The sequence below is a fragment of the Salmo trutta genome, chromosome 40 (assembly GCF_901001165.1).
Source record: "Salmo trutta chromosome 40, fSalTru1.1, whole genome shotgun sequence".
Taxonomy (NCBI): domain Eukaryota; kingdom Metazoa; phylum Chordata; class Actinopteri; order Salmoniformes; family Salmonidae; genus Salmo; species Salmo trutta.
Window position 1 is genome coordinate 4,023,263 of NC_042996.1, and position 18,641 is coordinate 4,041,903.

The window sequence follows — 18,641 nt, forward strand, 5'->3', positions numbered from 1 at the left end:
CTTTTGACTTGTACTGTATGTATATATATATATTATTTTGTTACTGGTTTTGGTTTTTTATTTATAAAAATATATATGTATTTATAATTTCCTTTTTTGGACATAAAATCCCCAGGAAATGAGCTCAAAGTCATTTTAATTTATGAAATCTGTTCCCAGGTATTCCCACGCATAAATAGAGGCATATGCGATCATATCCCTGTGTAAAGTTTGAAATTATTCTGTTTTTGTCAATTACTAAATCTGTTTGGGATTCTTTTGTCATTTTGCAGTGTACAAATTATTTAGAAGGCATATATTTGGGGACCCAGGCCTCCAGACCTGGGTTCAAATACTATTTGAAATATTTCAAATACTTTGAGCTTTTGCTCTAGTCTGCCTGGAGTACCAGATGATTGAGGATTACCGTTTTGGGACTATTCTATTTGTCCATTAAGCCAGACCATCAGTAGATGTCACAAAGTGCTGTACAGAAACCCAGCCTAAAACCCCAAACAGCAAGCAATGCAGATGTAGAAGCATGGTGGCTAGGAAAAACACCCTAGAAAGGCCGGAACCTAGGAAGAAACCTAGAGAGGAACCAGGCTCTGATGGGTGGCCAGTCCTCTTCTGGCTGTTCATAGATGACCATCAAGGTCAAATAATAATCACAGTGATTGTAGAGGGTGCAACAGGTCAGTACCTCAGGATTAAATTGGCTTTTCAGTTGGCTTTTCATAGCCTCTGACTGTATTGTTGATGAATGTTCCCAGGGTGCCACCCTTGAAGAGATGCGACAGGCATTCCCTTTGCCAATGGGACCTCCTGGGGCTAAAGTAAGAACAATGTTCAAACTCTGGATGGTTCTATCTATGAATGAATCTAATGAGCATAGTCAGCTGCAGCATCTACACCCAACAACGACCTGGCAAGATGTGTATACTGTATATGTTGATTGATTGACATGGATGGATTGGTGGATGGATTGATGGATGGATTGGTGGGTGGATTGGTGGATTGATAGATTGGTGGATGGATGGGTGGATTGGTGGATGGGTGGATGATAGATTGGTGGATGGATGGATGGATTGATGGGTGGGTGGGTGGATTGGTGGATGGATGGATTGGTGGGTTGATGGATGGATTGGTGGGTTGATGGATGGATTGGTGGGTTGGTGGATGGATTGGTGGGTTGGTGGATGGATTGGTGGGTTGGTGGATGGATGGATGGATTGGTGGGTGGATGGATGGATGGATTGGTGGATGGATGGATGGATCGGTGGATTTGAGGTTGGATGGATGGATCGGTAGATTTGAGGTTGGATAGATTGGTGGGTTGGTGGATGGATGGATGGTGGGTTGGTGGATGGATGGATGGTGGGTTGGTGGATGGATGGATGGATGAATGGTGAGTTGGTGGATGGATGGATTTGTGGGTTGGTGGATGGATGGATGGTGGATTGGTAGGTGGATGAATGGTGGGTTGGTGGATGGATTGGTGGGTTTGTGGATGGATGGATGGTGTATTGATTGATTGATTGATTGATTACATATGATCCTATATAGGACATGTGATTTATATGAGTTGATATGATCCAAAAGTGTCTAGCTGGGCTTAGCTTTAGGCTTGTATGTTGGAATGTGCTTGATATACATTCTGAATGCATGTTTCCCTCTCTGCTCCTCTGTCTCTGTGTTTAGGGTCCACCAGGGATGAAGGTAAGAGATATTGCTGACATTACTTTATTGATGAGTGAAGATATAACTGATGTGGAATTGTAATGTCCACTTTATATGTTCAGGGAGAGCAAGGAGAGAGCGGATTGAAAGGAATGAAAGTAATGTGTTCTCAGTAAAAAATAATGATTTATTCATGCTTATTCATGAAATGTATTGTAATGTGTTACCAAATATTGTTTCACACATCCAATCAGTGAAATGAAATAAGTGAGGCCTTTCGAAATGACGTTGTGTTGACCTGTCATCCTGCTATTCCTCAGGGTGACGCTGGTCTTCCAGGGGAAGCAGCTGACATGAAGGTAGACAACTCAGAACTACATTAACAGCACATACATTTCATGGTAAACAACAAATCATGGAATAAAATGTTTTATTTTCTCCTTCCCAGAACATTGAAGTCATGTTTGAAGACTATGGCATAAGGGTAAGCTCTTGACTCCGAATCCGAAACAGTTTTGTAGTTCAAAGAGGTTTTCATTTCACTGCCCAAGGTGGCTGTCTCATTAAGAAATACTCTGTTTCCCAGCTGCCCTTGCTGAAGGCACTGATTGACAGGCTGCTGCAGGACGGCATGGAGGAGCTTCTGCTGGAGCTAACCACCTCTAGGAGAGTCAATGAGAAGGAGAAACACGGCTCCAACATTATCACTGACTACACAGTATGTACACAGTCCATGCATATCTCTTCATCCCTAATCACACCAGGGGACATGCCTGGTCATTTAGTGGGTTATTCCTGGGAGAAGTTCAATGAGGAAAATTGGAATTGGAATGTCAATTCTCTTTCTGAATTGACTGAATTGAAATGTAACTTACCATAACCTTGGTGACAAGCCTGGTATCAGAACTCTTAGTTAGTGTTGGACTCATGAGTGTGTTAGTGCTGGACTCATGAGTGTGTTAGTGTTGGACTCATGAGTGTGTTAGTGTTGGACTCATGAGTGTGTTAGCGTTGGACTCATGAGTGTGTTAGTGCTGGACTCATGAGTGTGTTAGTGTTGGACTCATGAGTGTGTTAGCATTGGACTCATGAGTGTGTTAGCATTGGACTCATGAGTGTGTTAGCGTTGGACTCATGAGTGTGTTAGCGTTGGACTCATGAGTGTGTTAGCGCTGGACTCATGAGTGTGTTAGTGCTGGACTCATGAGTGTGTTAGTGCTGGACTCATGAGTGTGTTAGTGTTGGACTCATGAGTGTGTTAGCGTTGGACTCATGAGTGTGTTAGCGTTGGACTCATGAGTGTGTTAGCGCTGGACTCATGAGTGTGTTAGTGCTGGACTCATGAGTGTGTTAGTGCTGGACTCATGAGTGTGTTAGCGTTGGACTCATGAGTGTGTTAGCGTTGGACTCATGAGTGTGTTAGCGTTGGACTCATGAGTGTGTTAGCGCTGGACTCATGAGTGTGTTAGCGCTGGACTCATGAGTGTGTTAGTGCTGGACTCATGAGTGTGTTAGTGCTGGACTCATGAGTGTGTTAGTGCTGGACTCATGAGTGTGTTAGTGCTGGACTCATGAGTGTGTTAGTGCTGGACTCATGAGTGTGTTAGTGCTGGACTCATGAGTGTGTTAGTGCTGGACTCATGAGTGTGTTAGTGCTGGACTCATGAGTGTGTTAGTGCTGGACTCATGAGTGTGTTAGTGCTGGACTCATGAGTGTGTGTTTTGAACAGAGAACTGTAAAGTATGAGATGTCCAAGGAACCTCTGACAGAGATGGACACCATAGAGGAGGCAGTTGATTCTGACCTAGACAGACAGCTACCAGAACCTAACTCTGTAAGTATCCACTCCAAACATGCTACATGACATAGGAATGCTTTCCCTCACACATATTAAGCCTAACCCTAACACAAAAAAGCTAGTTCTATGGAGATTCTCAATTGAGCATTATTTTTAGTCCAGGACTAGTCTTTATCTGTATCCCAGAAATCAACCCATATTGTAAAGCCCAGTCTAATTCTGTATCCGAACAGATACATTGTTGTACTACAGTATGTAGTTATTCATCCAGTTCTCTATCTCATGAAGGATGCTTTGGATGAAACGGCGGAGGGCCCCACATTCTGGAGCCTCACCACTCTTAATGGTCTTAATGGGGTCCAAGACGTGGGGAGGATAGAGAGCACCTCTGAGGGGACACTGACAGTGGACGAGGACTTCAGTGAAGCTCCCTCGCCCAAGTTGACTTTATCAAACTCAACATTTAACAACACTACGTCTGAAGAGGTAAGGGGTACCTCTTCTACTCAAACCCCACAACCAAACACTGTCTCTACTGAAAACCCTCAACCAAACACTGTCTCTACTGAAAACCCTCAACCAAACACTGTCTCTACTGAAAACCCTCAACCAAACACTGTCTCTACTGAAAACCCTCAACCAAACACTGTCTCTACTGAAAACCCTCAACCAAACACTGTCTCTACTGAAAACCCTCAACCAAACACTGTCTCTACTGAAAACCCTCAACCAAACACTGTCTCTACTGAAAACCCTCAACCAAACACTGTCTCTACTGAAAACCCTCAACCAAACATTGTCTCTACTGAAAACCCTCAGCCAAACACTGTCTCTACTGAAAACCCTCAACCAAACACTGTCTCTACTGAAAACCCTCAACCAAACACTGTCTCTACTGAAAACCCTCAACCAAACACTGTCTCTACTGAAAACCCTCAACCAAACACTGTCTGTACTGAAAACCCTCAACCAAACACTGTCTCTACTGAAAACCCTCAACCAAACACTGTCTCTACTGAAAACCCTCAACCAAACACTGTCTCTACTGAAAACCCTCAACCAAACACTGTCTCTACTGAAAACCCTCAACCAAACACTGTCTGTACTGAAAACCCTCAACCAAACACTGTCTCTACTGAAAACCCTCAACCAAACACTGTCTCTACTGAAAACCCTCAACCAAACACTGTCTCTACTGAAAACCCTCAACCAAACACTGTCTCTACTGAAAACCCTCAACCAAACAACACTGTCTCTACTGAAAACCCTCAACCAAACACTGTCTCTACTGAAAACCCTCAACCAAACACTGTCTCTACTGAAAACCCTCAACCAAACACTGTCTCTACTGAAAACCCTCAACCAAACACTGTCTCTACTGAAAACCCTCAACCAAACAACACTGTCTCTACTGAAAACCCTCAACCAAACACTGTCTCTACTGAAAACCCTCAACCAAACACTGTCTCTACTGAAAACCCTCAACCAAACACTGTCTCTACTGAAAACCCTCAACCAAACACTGTCTCTACTGAAAACCCTAGTACAAGATCTCTTTGTGTGTGTGTGTGTGTGTGTGTGTGTGTGCGTGTGTGCGTGTGTGTGTGTGTGTGTGTGTGTGTGTGTGTGTGTGTGTGTGTTAGAGGGTCTCTGAGGTACCAGGGGCAATAGTAGAAACTGTTCTCCTCAGTGGGGAAGACTCCTTGAAGAAAAAGAAGAGTCGAGAACGGAAGGTGATGTCACTACAAATAGATCCTGTTTTTTATACATCTGATAAACACAACCTTCAAAATTTGAGAAAAGTGTGTAATTTGAATTTTGACATAAATGATGCAATTAAATTGAAGTTGTTCACAACCTATTTGTATTCATGACTATACAAACAAATGTTATATTTAAATAGGTCTAAAAAGATACTGTAAAAGAAAATATGTAAACTTTCCCTTTAACATTTTCTTAAATTTACATATTTTATTTGCGATAATTTTCTCTCCCATTAATCAGCCCATGACACAGATATAAATATCTTTGACCATAACTACTACGACATGTTAGATCTGTATTTCCTATAAAGCATTACAACTTTTAACTGTGAAATTCTGAACCAGGGCAAGGGACAGAAAGGACGACATAAGAGGCAAAGAGAACGTCTGGTAAACGCCCAAACTAAAGATGTAGTCAAAATAACCATATAAACGCCCAAACTAAACATGTCTAACATTTACGTTGTTACAGTCTGTTGCTAAGCATGTCACCCTTACCTGTTTTAACCTCAACTACATCAAATGACAGTGAGAAAATAATTACTACCATTTCTTTCTCAGCAAACATAACATTTATCGAATTCTAAACCTAAACTAAAAATAAGCTTATTAAACTGTACTTGCTGTGCCTAACTTGACCAATTAAAGCTATTAAATCATCATAACAGACATTTTAAAATGACTAAAAGCATGATTTTTTTTCTCCTAACTTGCTTTTTTGAATTGTCCTTATTGTTTAAGACTTGTCATGTCCTGTACTCTCTCTTTACTGCCTTGCGTCAAATACATGATTATGAGAGACATGTTTATGAAAGATATCTCCTCTTGATCCCATTTACATATGGGACTCAGCTTTTTCTCTCCTCTCTAAAGACGAGTACGGAGGAGGAGGAGGAAGCGGAGGAGGAAGCGGAGGAGGAGGAATTATACGATGGGGAAGAGTACAGTTATGAATATGAGGTGAGTAACTGTCAAGTGAGATGTAAATTAACATTCCTAATTATTTGATTGGTACATATTATTAATCCTAACTACTGTATTAATTCTGAGGGTGGACACCCTATGACGTCACCTTTCCTAGGACACCTCAGGGATCAGGGTTGGAATGACACATTTAGCTCACGAGGCTGCCCATTACCCACACTAATACTTTGAGTCTTATAGCAGTGCCCTGATTGTGTTATGGTAGTGATCAGCAGTTATTTTATTTCACCTTTATTTAACTAGGCAAGTCAGTTAAGAACAGATTCTTATTTACAATGACAGCCAAACCCTCCCCTAACCCAGACGACGCTGGGCCAATTCTGTGCCGCCCTATGGGACTCCCGATCACGGCCGGGTGTGATACAGCCAGGGATCGAACCAGGGTCTGTAGTGACGCCTCTAGCACCGCGTTGCAGTGCCTTAGTCCTTAGACCGCTGCGCCACTCGGGAGCCCAAATTAGAGTCCCCACCCACTTCCCTGAAAATATTGAATTACTAGGAATTGATTAGTTTCTGATTATATGCCAGTGTAATGACACACCACACCTGTTATTAATTGTGGTTTGCGTGTCGAACTCATATGACTGTCTCACTCACCAGTAATGCTGTCAATATTTTGTGACGTTCAAAAAATATATTTGAATGGAATGTTTTTGATAGTTTTTCTTAATTTTTGTTAAAGGATTCCACAGATGATCCTTTATTGTCAATGGAAAAGCAAGGGGAGTTTCAAATCACAACAGAAAGCACACTACATGGAATGAGCAAAGAGGTGAACACTTTTTCTTTGCCACTGTATCTCTAGATATAGAAAAATGATAAAGACAACGGATAGTAAAACATGTCATTTTCATTTTGACCTTTGAACCAGGAAATGTACATACAGAATTCTGTCCCATAGTGGTCATTACTGATTATATGTCAATGTTTCTTAGAGTGGCCTGACAACTTTAGGTCCATATCCATCCCAGTCACCGGGTGACAGTGAAAAGGTATGAAACTGGAGCTCTTTCTTGAGATACTTTGTAAAATGCAAACTGTGTCAAGCAGAGCCAGCACCATGGACAGCTCTGAGTTGAGTGGTAGAAGGCTATGTGACGTGTGTGTGTGTTTGCTGTATTATATATTGTTCTTGAAACATGCTCCACTTTGTTCCAAAGCAGGGGGAATTCATCACACCTATCCTTCCCAGCACAACGGAAGAAACAGAGAAGGTAAGTCTGTGACAGACTGCATGATTCTACCTGATGCTTTACTAACCATGTTCCTGAGGGATATGGGGTGTAAATGGACACAACTAGACTTCTATTCATCTTTACTAACCATGATCCTGAGGGATATGAGGTGTAAATGGACACAACTAGACTTCTATTCATCTTTACTAACCATCCTGAGGGATATGGGGTGTAAATGGACACAACTAGACTTCTATTCATCTTTACTAACCATGTTCCTGAGGGATATGAGGTGTAAATGGACACAACTAGACTTCTATTCATCTTTACTAACCATCCTGAGGGATATGGGGTGTAAATGGACACAACTAGACTTCTATTCATCTTTACTAACCATCCTGAGGGATATGAGGTGTAAATGGACACAACTAGACTTCTATTCATCTTTACTAACCATGTTCCTGAGGGATATGAGGTGTAAATGGACACAACTAGACTTCTATTCATCTTTACTAACCATGTTCCTGAGGGATATGAGGTGTAAATGGACACAACTAGACTTCTATTCATCTTTACTAACCATCCTGAGGGATATGGGGTGTAAATAGACACAACTAGACTTCTATTCATCTTTACTAACCATGATCCTGAGGGATATGGGGTGTAAATGGACACAACTAGACTTCTATTCATCTTTACTAACCATCCTGAGGGATATGAGGTGTAAATGGACACAACTAGACTTCTATTCATCTTTACTAACCATGATCCTGAGGGATATGGGGTGTAAATGGACACAACTAGACTTCTATTCATCTTTACTAACCATCCTGAGGGATTTGGGGTGTAAATGGACACAACTAGACTTCTATTCATCTTTACTAACCATGTTCCTGAGGGATATGGGGTGTAAATAGACACAACTAGACTTCTATTCATCTTTACTAACCATCCTGAGGGATATGGGGTGTAAATGGACACAACTAGACTTCTATTCATCTTTACTAACCATCCTGAGGGATATGAGGTGTAAATGGACACAACTAGACTTCTATTCATCTTTACTAACCATGATCCTGAGGGATATGGGGTGTAAATAGACACAACTAGACTTCTATTCATCTTTACTAACCATCCTGAGGGATATGGGGTGTAAATAGACACAACTAGACTTCTATTCATCTTTACTAACCATCCTGAGGGATATGAGGTGTAAATGGACACAACTAGACTTCTATTCATCTTTACTAACCATCCTGAGGGATATGGGGTGTAAATGGACACAACTAGACTTCTATTCATCTTTACTAACCATCCTGAGGGATATGGGGTGTAAATGGACACAACTAGACTTCTATTCATCTTTACTAACCATGATCCTGAGGGATATGGGGTGTAAATGGACACAACTAGACTTCTATTCATCTTTACTAACCATCCTGAGGGATATGGGGTGTAAATGGACACAACTAGACTTCTATTCATCTTTACTAACCATCCTGGGGGATATGAGGTGTAAATAGACACAACTAGACTTCTATTCATCTTTACTAACCATGTTCCTGAGGGATATGAGGTGTAAATGGACACAACTAGACTTCTATTCATCTTTACTAACCATCCTGAGGGATATGGGGTGTAAATGGACACAACTAGACTTCTATTCATCTTTACTAACCATGTTCCTGAGGGATATGAGGTGTAAATGGACACAACTAGACTTCTATTCATCTTTACTAACCATCCTGAGGGATATGGGGTGTAAATGGACACAACTAGACTTCTATTCATCTTTACTAACCATCCTGAGGGATATGAGGTGTAAATGGACACAACTAGACTTCTATTCATCTTTACTAACCATGTTCCTGAGGGATATGAGGTGTAAATGGACACAACTAGACTTCTATTCATCTTTACTAACCATGTTCCTGAGGGATATGAGGTGTAAATGGACACAACTAGACTTCTATTCATCTTTACTAACCATGATCCTGAGGGATATGGGGTGTAAATAGACACAACTAGACTTCTATTCATCTTTACTAACCATCCTGAGGGATATGAGGTGTAAATGGACACAACTAGACTTCTATTCATCTTTACTAACCATCCTGAGGGATATGAGGTGTAAATAGACACAACTAGACTTCTATTCATCTTTACTAACCATGATCCTGAGGGATATGGGGTGTAAATAGAGACCACTAGACTTCTATTCATCTTTACTAACCATCCTGAGGGATATGAGGTGTAAATAAACACAACTAGACTTCTATTCATCTTTACTAACCATCCTGAGGGATATGGGGTGTAAATAGAGACCACTAGACTTCTATTCATCTTTACTAACCATGTTCCTGAGGGATATGAGGTGTAAATGGACACAACTAGACTTCTATTCATCTTTACTAACTATCCTGAGGGATATGGGGTGTAAATGGACACAACTAGACTTCTGTTCATCTTTACTAACCATGATCCTGAGGGATATGGGGTGTAAATGGACACAACTAGACTTCTATTCATCTTTACTAACCATCCTGGGGATATGGGGTGTAAATGGACACAACTAGACTTCTATTCATCTTTACTAACCATGATCCTGAGGGATATGAGGTGTAAATAGACACAACTAGACTTCTATTCATCTTTACTAACCATGTTCCTGAGGGATATGGGGTGTAAATGGACACAACTAGACTTCTATTCATCTTTACTAACCATCCTGAGGGATATGGGGTGTAAATGGACACAACAAGACTTCTATTCATCTTTACTAACCATGATCCTGAGGGATATGGGTTGTCAATGGACACAACTAGACTTCTATTCATCTTTACTAACCATCCTGAGGGATATGGGGTGTAAATAGAGACAACTAGACTTCTATTCATCTTTACTAACTATCCTGAGGGATATGGGGTGTAAATAGACACAACTAGACTTCTATTCATCTTTACTAACCATGTTCCTGAGGGATATGGGGTGTAAATAGAGACCACTAGACTTCTATTCATCTTTACTAACCATCCTGAGGGATATGAGGTGTAAATGGACACAACTAGACTTCTATTCATCTTTACTAACCATCCTGAGGGATATGGGGTGTAAATGGACACAACAAGACTTCTATTCATCTTTACTAACCATGATCCTGAGGGATATGGGGTGTCAATGGACACAACTAGACTTCTATTCATCTTTACTAACCATCCTGAGGGATATGGGGTGTAAATGGACACAACTAGACTTCTATTCATCTTTACTAACCATGTTCCTGAGGGATATGAGGTGTAAATGGACACAACTAGACTTCTATTCATCTTTACTAACCATCCTGAGGGATATGGGGTGTAAATGGACACAACTAGACTTCTATTCATCTTTACTAACCATCCTGAGGGATATGAGGTGTAAATGGACACAACTAGACTTCTATTCATCTTTACTAACCATGTTCCTGAGGGATATGAGGTGTAAATGGACACAACTAGACTTCTATTCATCTTTACTAACCATGTTCCTGAGGGATATGAGGTGTAAATGGACACAACTAGACTTCTATTCATCTTTACTAACCATGATCCTGAGGGATATGGGGTGTAAATAGACACAACTAGACTTCTATTCATCTTTACTAACCATCCTGAGGGATATGAGGTGTAAATGGACACAACTAGACTTCTATTCATCTTTACTAACCATCCTGAGGGATATGGGGTGTAAATAGACACAACTAGACTTCTATTCATCTTTACTAACCATCCTGAGGGATATGAGGTGTAAATAGACACAACTAGACTTCTATTCATTTTTACTAACCATGATCCTGAGGGATATGGGGTGTAAATAGAGACCACTAGACTTCTATTCATCTTTACTAACCATCCTGAGGGATATGAGGTGTAAATAAACACAACTAGACTTCTATTCATCTTTACTAACCATCCTGAGGGATATGGGGTGTAAATAGAGACCACTAGACTTCTGTTCATCTTTACTAACCATGATCCTGAGGGATATGGGGTGTAAATGGACACAACTAGACTTCTATTCATCTTTACTAACCATCCTGGGGATATGGGGTGTAAATGGACACAACTAGACTTCTATTCATCTTTACTAACCATGATCCTGAGGGATATGAGGTGTAAATAGACACAACTAGACTTCTATTCATCTTTACTAACCATGTTCCTGAGGGATATGGGGTGTAAATGGACACAACTAGACTTCTATTCATCTTTACTAACCATCCTGAGGGATATGGGGTGTAAATGGACACAACAAGACTTCTATTCATCTTTACTAACCATGATCCTGAGGGATATGGGTTGTCAATGGACACAACTAGACTTCTATTCATCTTTACTAACCATCCTGAGGGATATGGGGTGTAAATAGAGACAACTAGACTTCTATTCATCTTTACTAACTATCCTGAGGGATATGGGGTGTAAATAGACACAACTAGACTTCTATTCATCTTTACTAACCATGTTCCTGAGGGATATGGGGTGTAAATAGAGACCACTAGACTTCTATTCATCTTTACTAACCATCCTGAGGGATATGAGGTGTAAATGGACACAACTAGACTTCTATTCATCTTTACTAACCATCCTGAGGGATATGGGGTGTAAATGGACACAACAAGACTTCTATTCATCTTTACTAACCATGATCCTGAGGGATATGGGGTGTCAATGGACACAACTAGACTTCTATTCATCTTTACTAACCATCCTGAGGGATATGGGGTGTAAATGGACACAACTAGACTTCTATTCATCTTTACTAACCATGTTCCTGAGGGATATGAGGTGTAAATGGACACAACTAGACTTCTATTCATCTTTACTAACCATCCTGAGGGATATGGGGTGTAAATGGACACAACTAGACTTCTATTCATCTTTACTAACCATCCTGAGGGATATGAGGTGTAAATGGACACAACTAGACTTCTATTCATCTTTACTAACCATGTTCCTGAGGGATATGAGGTGTAAATGGACACAACTAGACTTCTATTCATCTTTACTAACCATGTTCCTGAGGGATATGAGGTGTAAATGGACACAACTAGACTTCTATTCATCTTTACTAACCATGATCCTGAGGGATATGGGGTGTAAATAGACACAACTAGACTTCTATTCATCTTTACTAACCATCCTGAGGGATATGAGGTGTAAATGGACACAACTAGACTTCTATTCATCTTTACTAACCATCCTGAGGGATATGGGGTGTAAATAGACACAACTAGACTTCTATTCATCTTTACTAACCATCCTGAGGGATATGAGGTGTAAATAGACACAACTAGACTTCTATTCATCTTTACTAACCATGATCCTGAGGGATATGGGGTGTAAATAGAGACCACTAGACTTCTATTCATCTTTACTAACCATCCTGAGGGATATGAGGTGTAAATAAACACAACTAGACTTCTATTCATCTTTACTAACCATCCTGAGGGATATGGGGTGTAAATAGAGACCACTAGACTTCTATTCATCTTTACTAACCATGTTCCTGAGGGATATGAGGTGTAAATGGACACAACTAGACTTCTATTCATCTTTACTAACTATCCTGAGGGATATGGGGTGTAAATGGACACAACTAGACTTCTGTTCATCTTTACTAACCATGATCCTGAGGGATATGGGGTGTAAATGGACACAACTAGACTTCTATTCATCTTTACTAACCATCCTGGGGAAATGGGGTGTAATTGGACACAACTAGACTTCTATTCATCTTTACTAACCATGATCCTGAGGGATATGAGGTGTAAATAGACACAACTAGACTTCTATTCATCTTTACTAACCATGTTCCTGAGGGATATGGGGTGTAAATGGACACAACTAGACTTCTATTCATCTTTACTAACCATCCTGAGGGATATGGGGTGTAAATGGACACAACAAGACTTCTATTCATCTTTACTAACCATGATCCTGAGGGATATGGGTTGTCAATGGACACAACTAGACTTCTATTCATCTTTACTAACCATCCTGAGGGATATGGGGTGTAAATAGAGACAACTAGACTTCTATTCATCTTTACTAACCATCCTGAGGGATATGGGGTGTAAATAGACACAACTAGACTTCTATTCATCTTTACTAACCATGTTCCTGAGGGATATGGGGTGTAAATAGAGACCACTAGACTTCTATTCATCTTTACTAACCATCCTGAGGGATATGAGGTGTAAATGGACACAACTAGACTTCTATTCATCTTTACTAACCATCCTGAGGGATATGGGGTGTAAATGGACACAACAAGACTTCTATTCATCTTTACTAACCATGATCCTGAGGGATATGGGGTGTCAATGGACACAACTAGACTTCTATTCATCTTTACTAACCATCCTGAGGGATATGGGGTGTAAATAGAGACAACTAGACTTCTATTCATCTTTACTAACTATCCTGAGGGATATGGGGTGTAAATAGAGACCACTAGACTTCTATTCATCTTTACTAACCATCCTGAGGGATATGAGGTGTAAATAGAGACAACTAGACTTCTATTCATCTTTACTAACCATCCTGAGGGATATGGGGTGTAAATGGACACAACTAGACTTCTATTCATCTTTACTAATGGTGTTCCAGTCCATGCATGCCTCCGTTGGACTGTGGGTGTATGAATGTGATGCAAAGTGCTTTGATCCAATGATTATCATTGGCGTTCCAATACAAAGGTTGTAGGTAATTGATATCATTTATATTTTCTAACTTATCTTCTTTATGTGTTTCTTGGTTGATTAGATTTTCCCAAAAGAAAGCCCAGCCCAGTGTTCAGTAACATGAATACATAGTCAGATTGTGTCATTATAATGATTGGCCAACCATCTTAGTGATCTGAGCACTTGTCATCACTGCGTACGTTGAGATCTTTCATCTGACTAACAACTGTGAACATTTCACCAGTGCAAAAGGTACCACAATTCCAATTTTAAACATGAATTATTAGGCCTGCGTGATAAAAGTGTTTTTAAAGACTTAAATAAACTACATTTATATTTGACTTAAAGATTTAACACAACTGGGCCTACTTACAATGGAAGACATAGATACTGTATCCCAGCATGCATTGAGCATGATCTCTGAACTTTGCCTGAATGGTAATGTCAAGAGCTGCCACCAAAATTAACTTTTCCAATGACACATTTAGCTCACGAGGCTGCCCATTACCCACACCAATACTTTGAGTCTTATAGCAGTGCCCTGATTGTGTTATGGTAGTGATCAGCATAGTGTGGGAACCCTCCTAATTCAAACTCTCCAAACTCAAATGATTACTGAGTTAAAAGAAGGTAGCTGAAACTCTATTACTCTGATGCAATACATGTATTAATGAGTCCATCACACACATTCATGAGGAGGGTGTGTTGTTGACCTTGCATGCGTACATCTCTAGAGACAAAATGAGGAAGTCATACAGTTGATTAGGGAGGGTCCCCACCCACTTCCCTGAAAATATTGAATTACTAGGAATTGATTAGTTTCTGATTATATGCCAGTGTATTGATGACATACCACACCTGTTATTAATTGTGGTTTGCGTGTCGAACTCAGATAACTGTCTCACTCACCAGTGATGCTGTCATTATTTTGTGACGTTTGTAAAAGTGTTTTAGAATGGAATGTTTTTCTTAGTTTTTCTTAATTTTTGTTGAAGGATTCCACAGATGATCCCTTACTGTCAATGGAAAAGCAAGGGGAGTTTGAAGTCACAGCAGAAAGCACACTACATGGAATGAGCAAAGAGGTGAACACTTTTTCTTTGCCACTGTATCTCTAGATATAGAAAAATGATAAAGACAACGGATAGTAAAACATGTCATTTTCATTTTGACCTTTGAACCAGGAAATGTACATACAGAATTCTGTCCCATAGTGGTCATTACTGATTATATGTCAATGTTTCTTAGAGTGGCCTGACAACTTTAGGTCCATATCCATCCCAGTCACCGGGTGACAGTGAAAAGGTATGAAACTGGAGCTCTTTCTTGAGATACTTTGTAAAATGCAAACTGTGTCAAGCAGAGCCAGCACCATGGACAGCTCTGAGTTGAGTGGTAGAAGGCTATGTGACGTGTGTGTGTGTTTGCTGTATTATATATTGTTCTTGAAACATGCTCCCCTTTGTTCCAAAGCAGGGGGAATTCATCACACCTATCCTTCCCAGCACAACGGAAGAAACAGAGAAGGTAAGTCTGTGACAGACTGCATGATTCTACCTGACGCTTTACTAACCATGTTCCTGAGGGATATGGGGTGTAAATGGACACAACTAGACTTCTATTCATCTTTACTAACCATCCTGAGGGATATGAGGTGTAAATGGACACAACTAGACTTCTATTCATCTTTACTAACCATCCTGAGGGATATGAGGTGTAAATGGACACAACTAGACTTCTATTCATCTTTACTAACCATCCTGAGGGATATGGGGTGTAAATGGACACAACTAGACTTCTATTCATCTTTACTAACCATGTTCCTGAGGGATATGAGGTGTAAATGGACACAACTAGACTTCTATTCATCTTTACTAACCATCCTGAGGGATATGGGGTGTAAATGGACACAACTAGACTTCTATTCATCTTTACTAACCATCCTGAGGGATATGGGGTGTAAATGGACACAACTAGACTTCTATTCATCTTTACTAACCATCCTGAGGGATATGGGGTGTAAATGGAGACCACTAGACTTCTATTCATCTTTACTAACCATCCTGAGGGATATGAGGTGTAAATGGAGACCACTAGACTTCTATTCATCTTTACTAACCATGTTCCTGAGGGATATGAGGTGTAAATAGACACAACTAGACTTCTATTCATCTTTACTAACCATCCTGAGGGATATGGGGTGTAAATAGAGACCACTAGACTTCTATTCATCTTTACTAACCATCCTGAGGGATATGAGATGTAAATAGAGACCACTAGACTTCTATTCATCTTTACTAACCATGTTCCTGAGGGATATGGGGTGTAAATGGACACAACTAGACTTCTATTCATCTTTACTAACTATCCTGAGGGATATGAGGTGTAAATGGACACAACTAGACTTCTATTCATCTTTACTAACCATCCTGAGGGATATGGGGTGTAAATAGACACAACTAGACTTCTATTCATCTTTACTAACCATGTTCCTGAGGGATATGGGGTGTAAATAGAGACCACTAGACTTCTATTCATCTTTACTAACCATCCTGAGGGATATGGGGTGTAAATAGAGACCACTAGACTTCTATTCATCTTTACTAACCATCCTGAGGGATATGAGGTGTAAATAGACACAACTAGACTTCTATTCATCTTTACTAACCATGTTCCTGAGGGATATGGGGTGTAAATAGAGACCACTAGACTTCTATTCATCTTTACTAACCATCCTGAGGGATATGAGGTGTAAATAGAGACAACTAGACTTCTATTCATCTTTACTAACCATCCTGAGGGATATGGGGTGTAAATGGACACAACTAGACTTCTATTCGTCTTTACTAATGGTGTTCCAGTCCATGCATGCCTCCGTTGGACTGTGGGTGTATGAATGTGATGCAAAGTGCTTTGATCCAATGATTATCATTGGCGTTCCAATACAAAGGTTGTAGGTAATTGATATCATTTATATTTTCTAACTTATCTTCTTTGTGTGTTTCTTGGTTGATTAGATTTTCCCAAAAGAAAGCCCAGCCCAGTGTTCAGTAACATGAATACATAGTCAGATTGCGTCATTATAATGATTGGCCAACCATCTTAGTGATCTGAGCACTTGTCATCACTGCGTACATTGAGATCTTTCGTCTGACTAACAACTGTGAACATTTCACCAGTGCAAAAGGTACCACAATTCCAATTCTAATTTTAAACAATAAATATTAGGCCAGCATTGTAAAAAAAAGTATTTAAAGACATTTGATTAAAAGATTGGACACAACTGGGCCAACTTGCAATGGAAGACATCCATATACCAGCATGTATTGAGCATGACCTCTGAACTTTGCGTGAATGGGAATGTCAAGAGTTGCAAACATAATATGAACTCTTCATGAGTGAGTTTATACACATACTGATTAAAACGTTTTTTCTGTTTTTGTTTACTTTTTTTTTTAACACAGGACCTTTCCTTAATCCACAAAGATTGAGACTGTAGATTTGTAAGCACGGAGTGTTTGTATATACTGTGAAGTGAAGTGTATTGCTGGTGAGGAGCAGTCTACCCTTAACCTGACCAGCATAACATGAGGAGGGACTTCGCTTCGTCGCACAATGATGATGTCATTTGTCCAATGTCACTCGTTCAATTGCCACGTCTATGACCAGAATCTTTTCTTATACTTAGTACAAGTACCTAAAAGATGAACAATACATAGGTAAAGCTAAGTTAAATCAAGACAGTGTATTATATAACGATTATTGGACAAATACATTCTTCCATCAGATGTCAGTGTTATTTTAGCGTTGACTTTGCATAAACTAATTTATTTATTAAAGAAGTTCAAAATGTTACGTTGGACCTAAGCTATAGTATAGCTTCTCTCTGTCGCTTCAGTATTCCAACACTTTTACCTCCTCGTAATTTGTTCAACCATATTCTAATGTTTTCAGTGTATCGCTGCTTATCAATTCCTCAACCAAACGTTATTTATTGAAAACATGGAAATAGATTGTATTTTGTTCCTTTTCTGTATTAGTTACTACTTTTTCCAATGAAATGTGTTTCCATCATATTCTTCAGAATGTATAGTATTGAAACCTGTTTTCACTGGTGAAATTTTGGCAATCTAAAGTTCTCCCTTTGTATTTAACCTCTCTGTGTGCATGTAAGTAAATGTTCAAATGATCAAAAGTCTTTGTGTCTTCTTTCATCTAACATTAGCCTGTAATACATTTCTGATACTTTAGAATCTGAAGCGACATATGCACTTGATCCAGGGCTGCGCACGGACGCACGCACGCACACACACACACACACACTCGCACACACACACACGCTCATGAGTGGGACACTACGGCTGTAGGCCAAGCACCATGGGAACTCCCCACAGTGGTAATGGCACATCAATGACTTATGATCAATGACTCATGAAGTGGTTTTGGGAATTGGCAGGGGAGACCATCTCATGTCCGGGTCAGAGTAAGGAAGAGCGCCCCCTGGCCAGATTACATGGTAAGTACACTGAAAAAATAT

General features: G+C 40.0%; 1 protein-coding gene across 3 annotated transcripts in view; it reads left to right on the forward strand.

Moving 5' to 3' along the window:
- The window catches only part of col7a1l (collagen type VII alpha 1-like), a 93,925-nt gene extending 75,626 nt beyond the window's left edge, over positions 1-18,299 (forward strand). Inside the window, exons 65-82 of one of the 3 annotated variants that reach the window (XR_003873028.1) lie at positions 753-815; positions 1,681-1,698; positions 1,980-2,018; positions 2,108-2,143; positions 2,246-2,377; positions 3,390-3,494; positions 3,747-3,944; positions 5,102-5,191; positions 5,567-5,611; positions 6,095-6,181; positions 6,888-6,977; positions 7,141-7,197; positions 7,366-7,419; positions 15,100-15,189; positions 15,353-15,409; positions 15,578-15,631; positions 17,122-17,291; positions 17,569-18,299. Coding sequence is in view for 1 of the 3 variants with exons in the window: in XM_029741958.1 (XP_029597818.1) it covers positions 753-815; positions 1,681-1,698; positions 1,980-2,018; positions 2,108-2,143; positions 2,246-2,377; positions 3,390-3,494; positions 3,747-3,944; positions 5,102-5,191; positions 5,567-5,611; positions 6,095-6,181; positions 6,888-6,977; positions 7,141-7,197; positions 7,366-7,419; positions 15,100-15,189; positions 15,353-15,409; positions 15,578-15,631; positions 17,569-17,595 (1,242 nt within the window). In the remaining 2 variants the exon portion in view is untranslated. Of the gene's footprint in view, positions 1-752; positions 816-1,680; positions 1,699-1,979; positions 2,019-2,107; positions 2,144-2,245; positions 2,378-3,389; positions 3,495-3,746; positions 3,945-5,101; positions 5,192-5,566; positions 5,612-6,094; positions 6,182-6,887; positions 6,978-7,140; positions 7,198-7,365; positions 7,420-14,186; positions 14,357-15,099; positions 15,190-15,352; positions 15,410-15,577; positions 15,632-17,121; positions 17,292-17,568 lie in introns of all 3 variants that reach the window. The other 2 variants (XM_029741958.1, XR_003873029.1) reach the window with 2 other exon arrangements.
- The last annotated feature ends 342 nt before the right edge of the window (positions 18,300-18,641 follow it).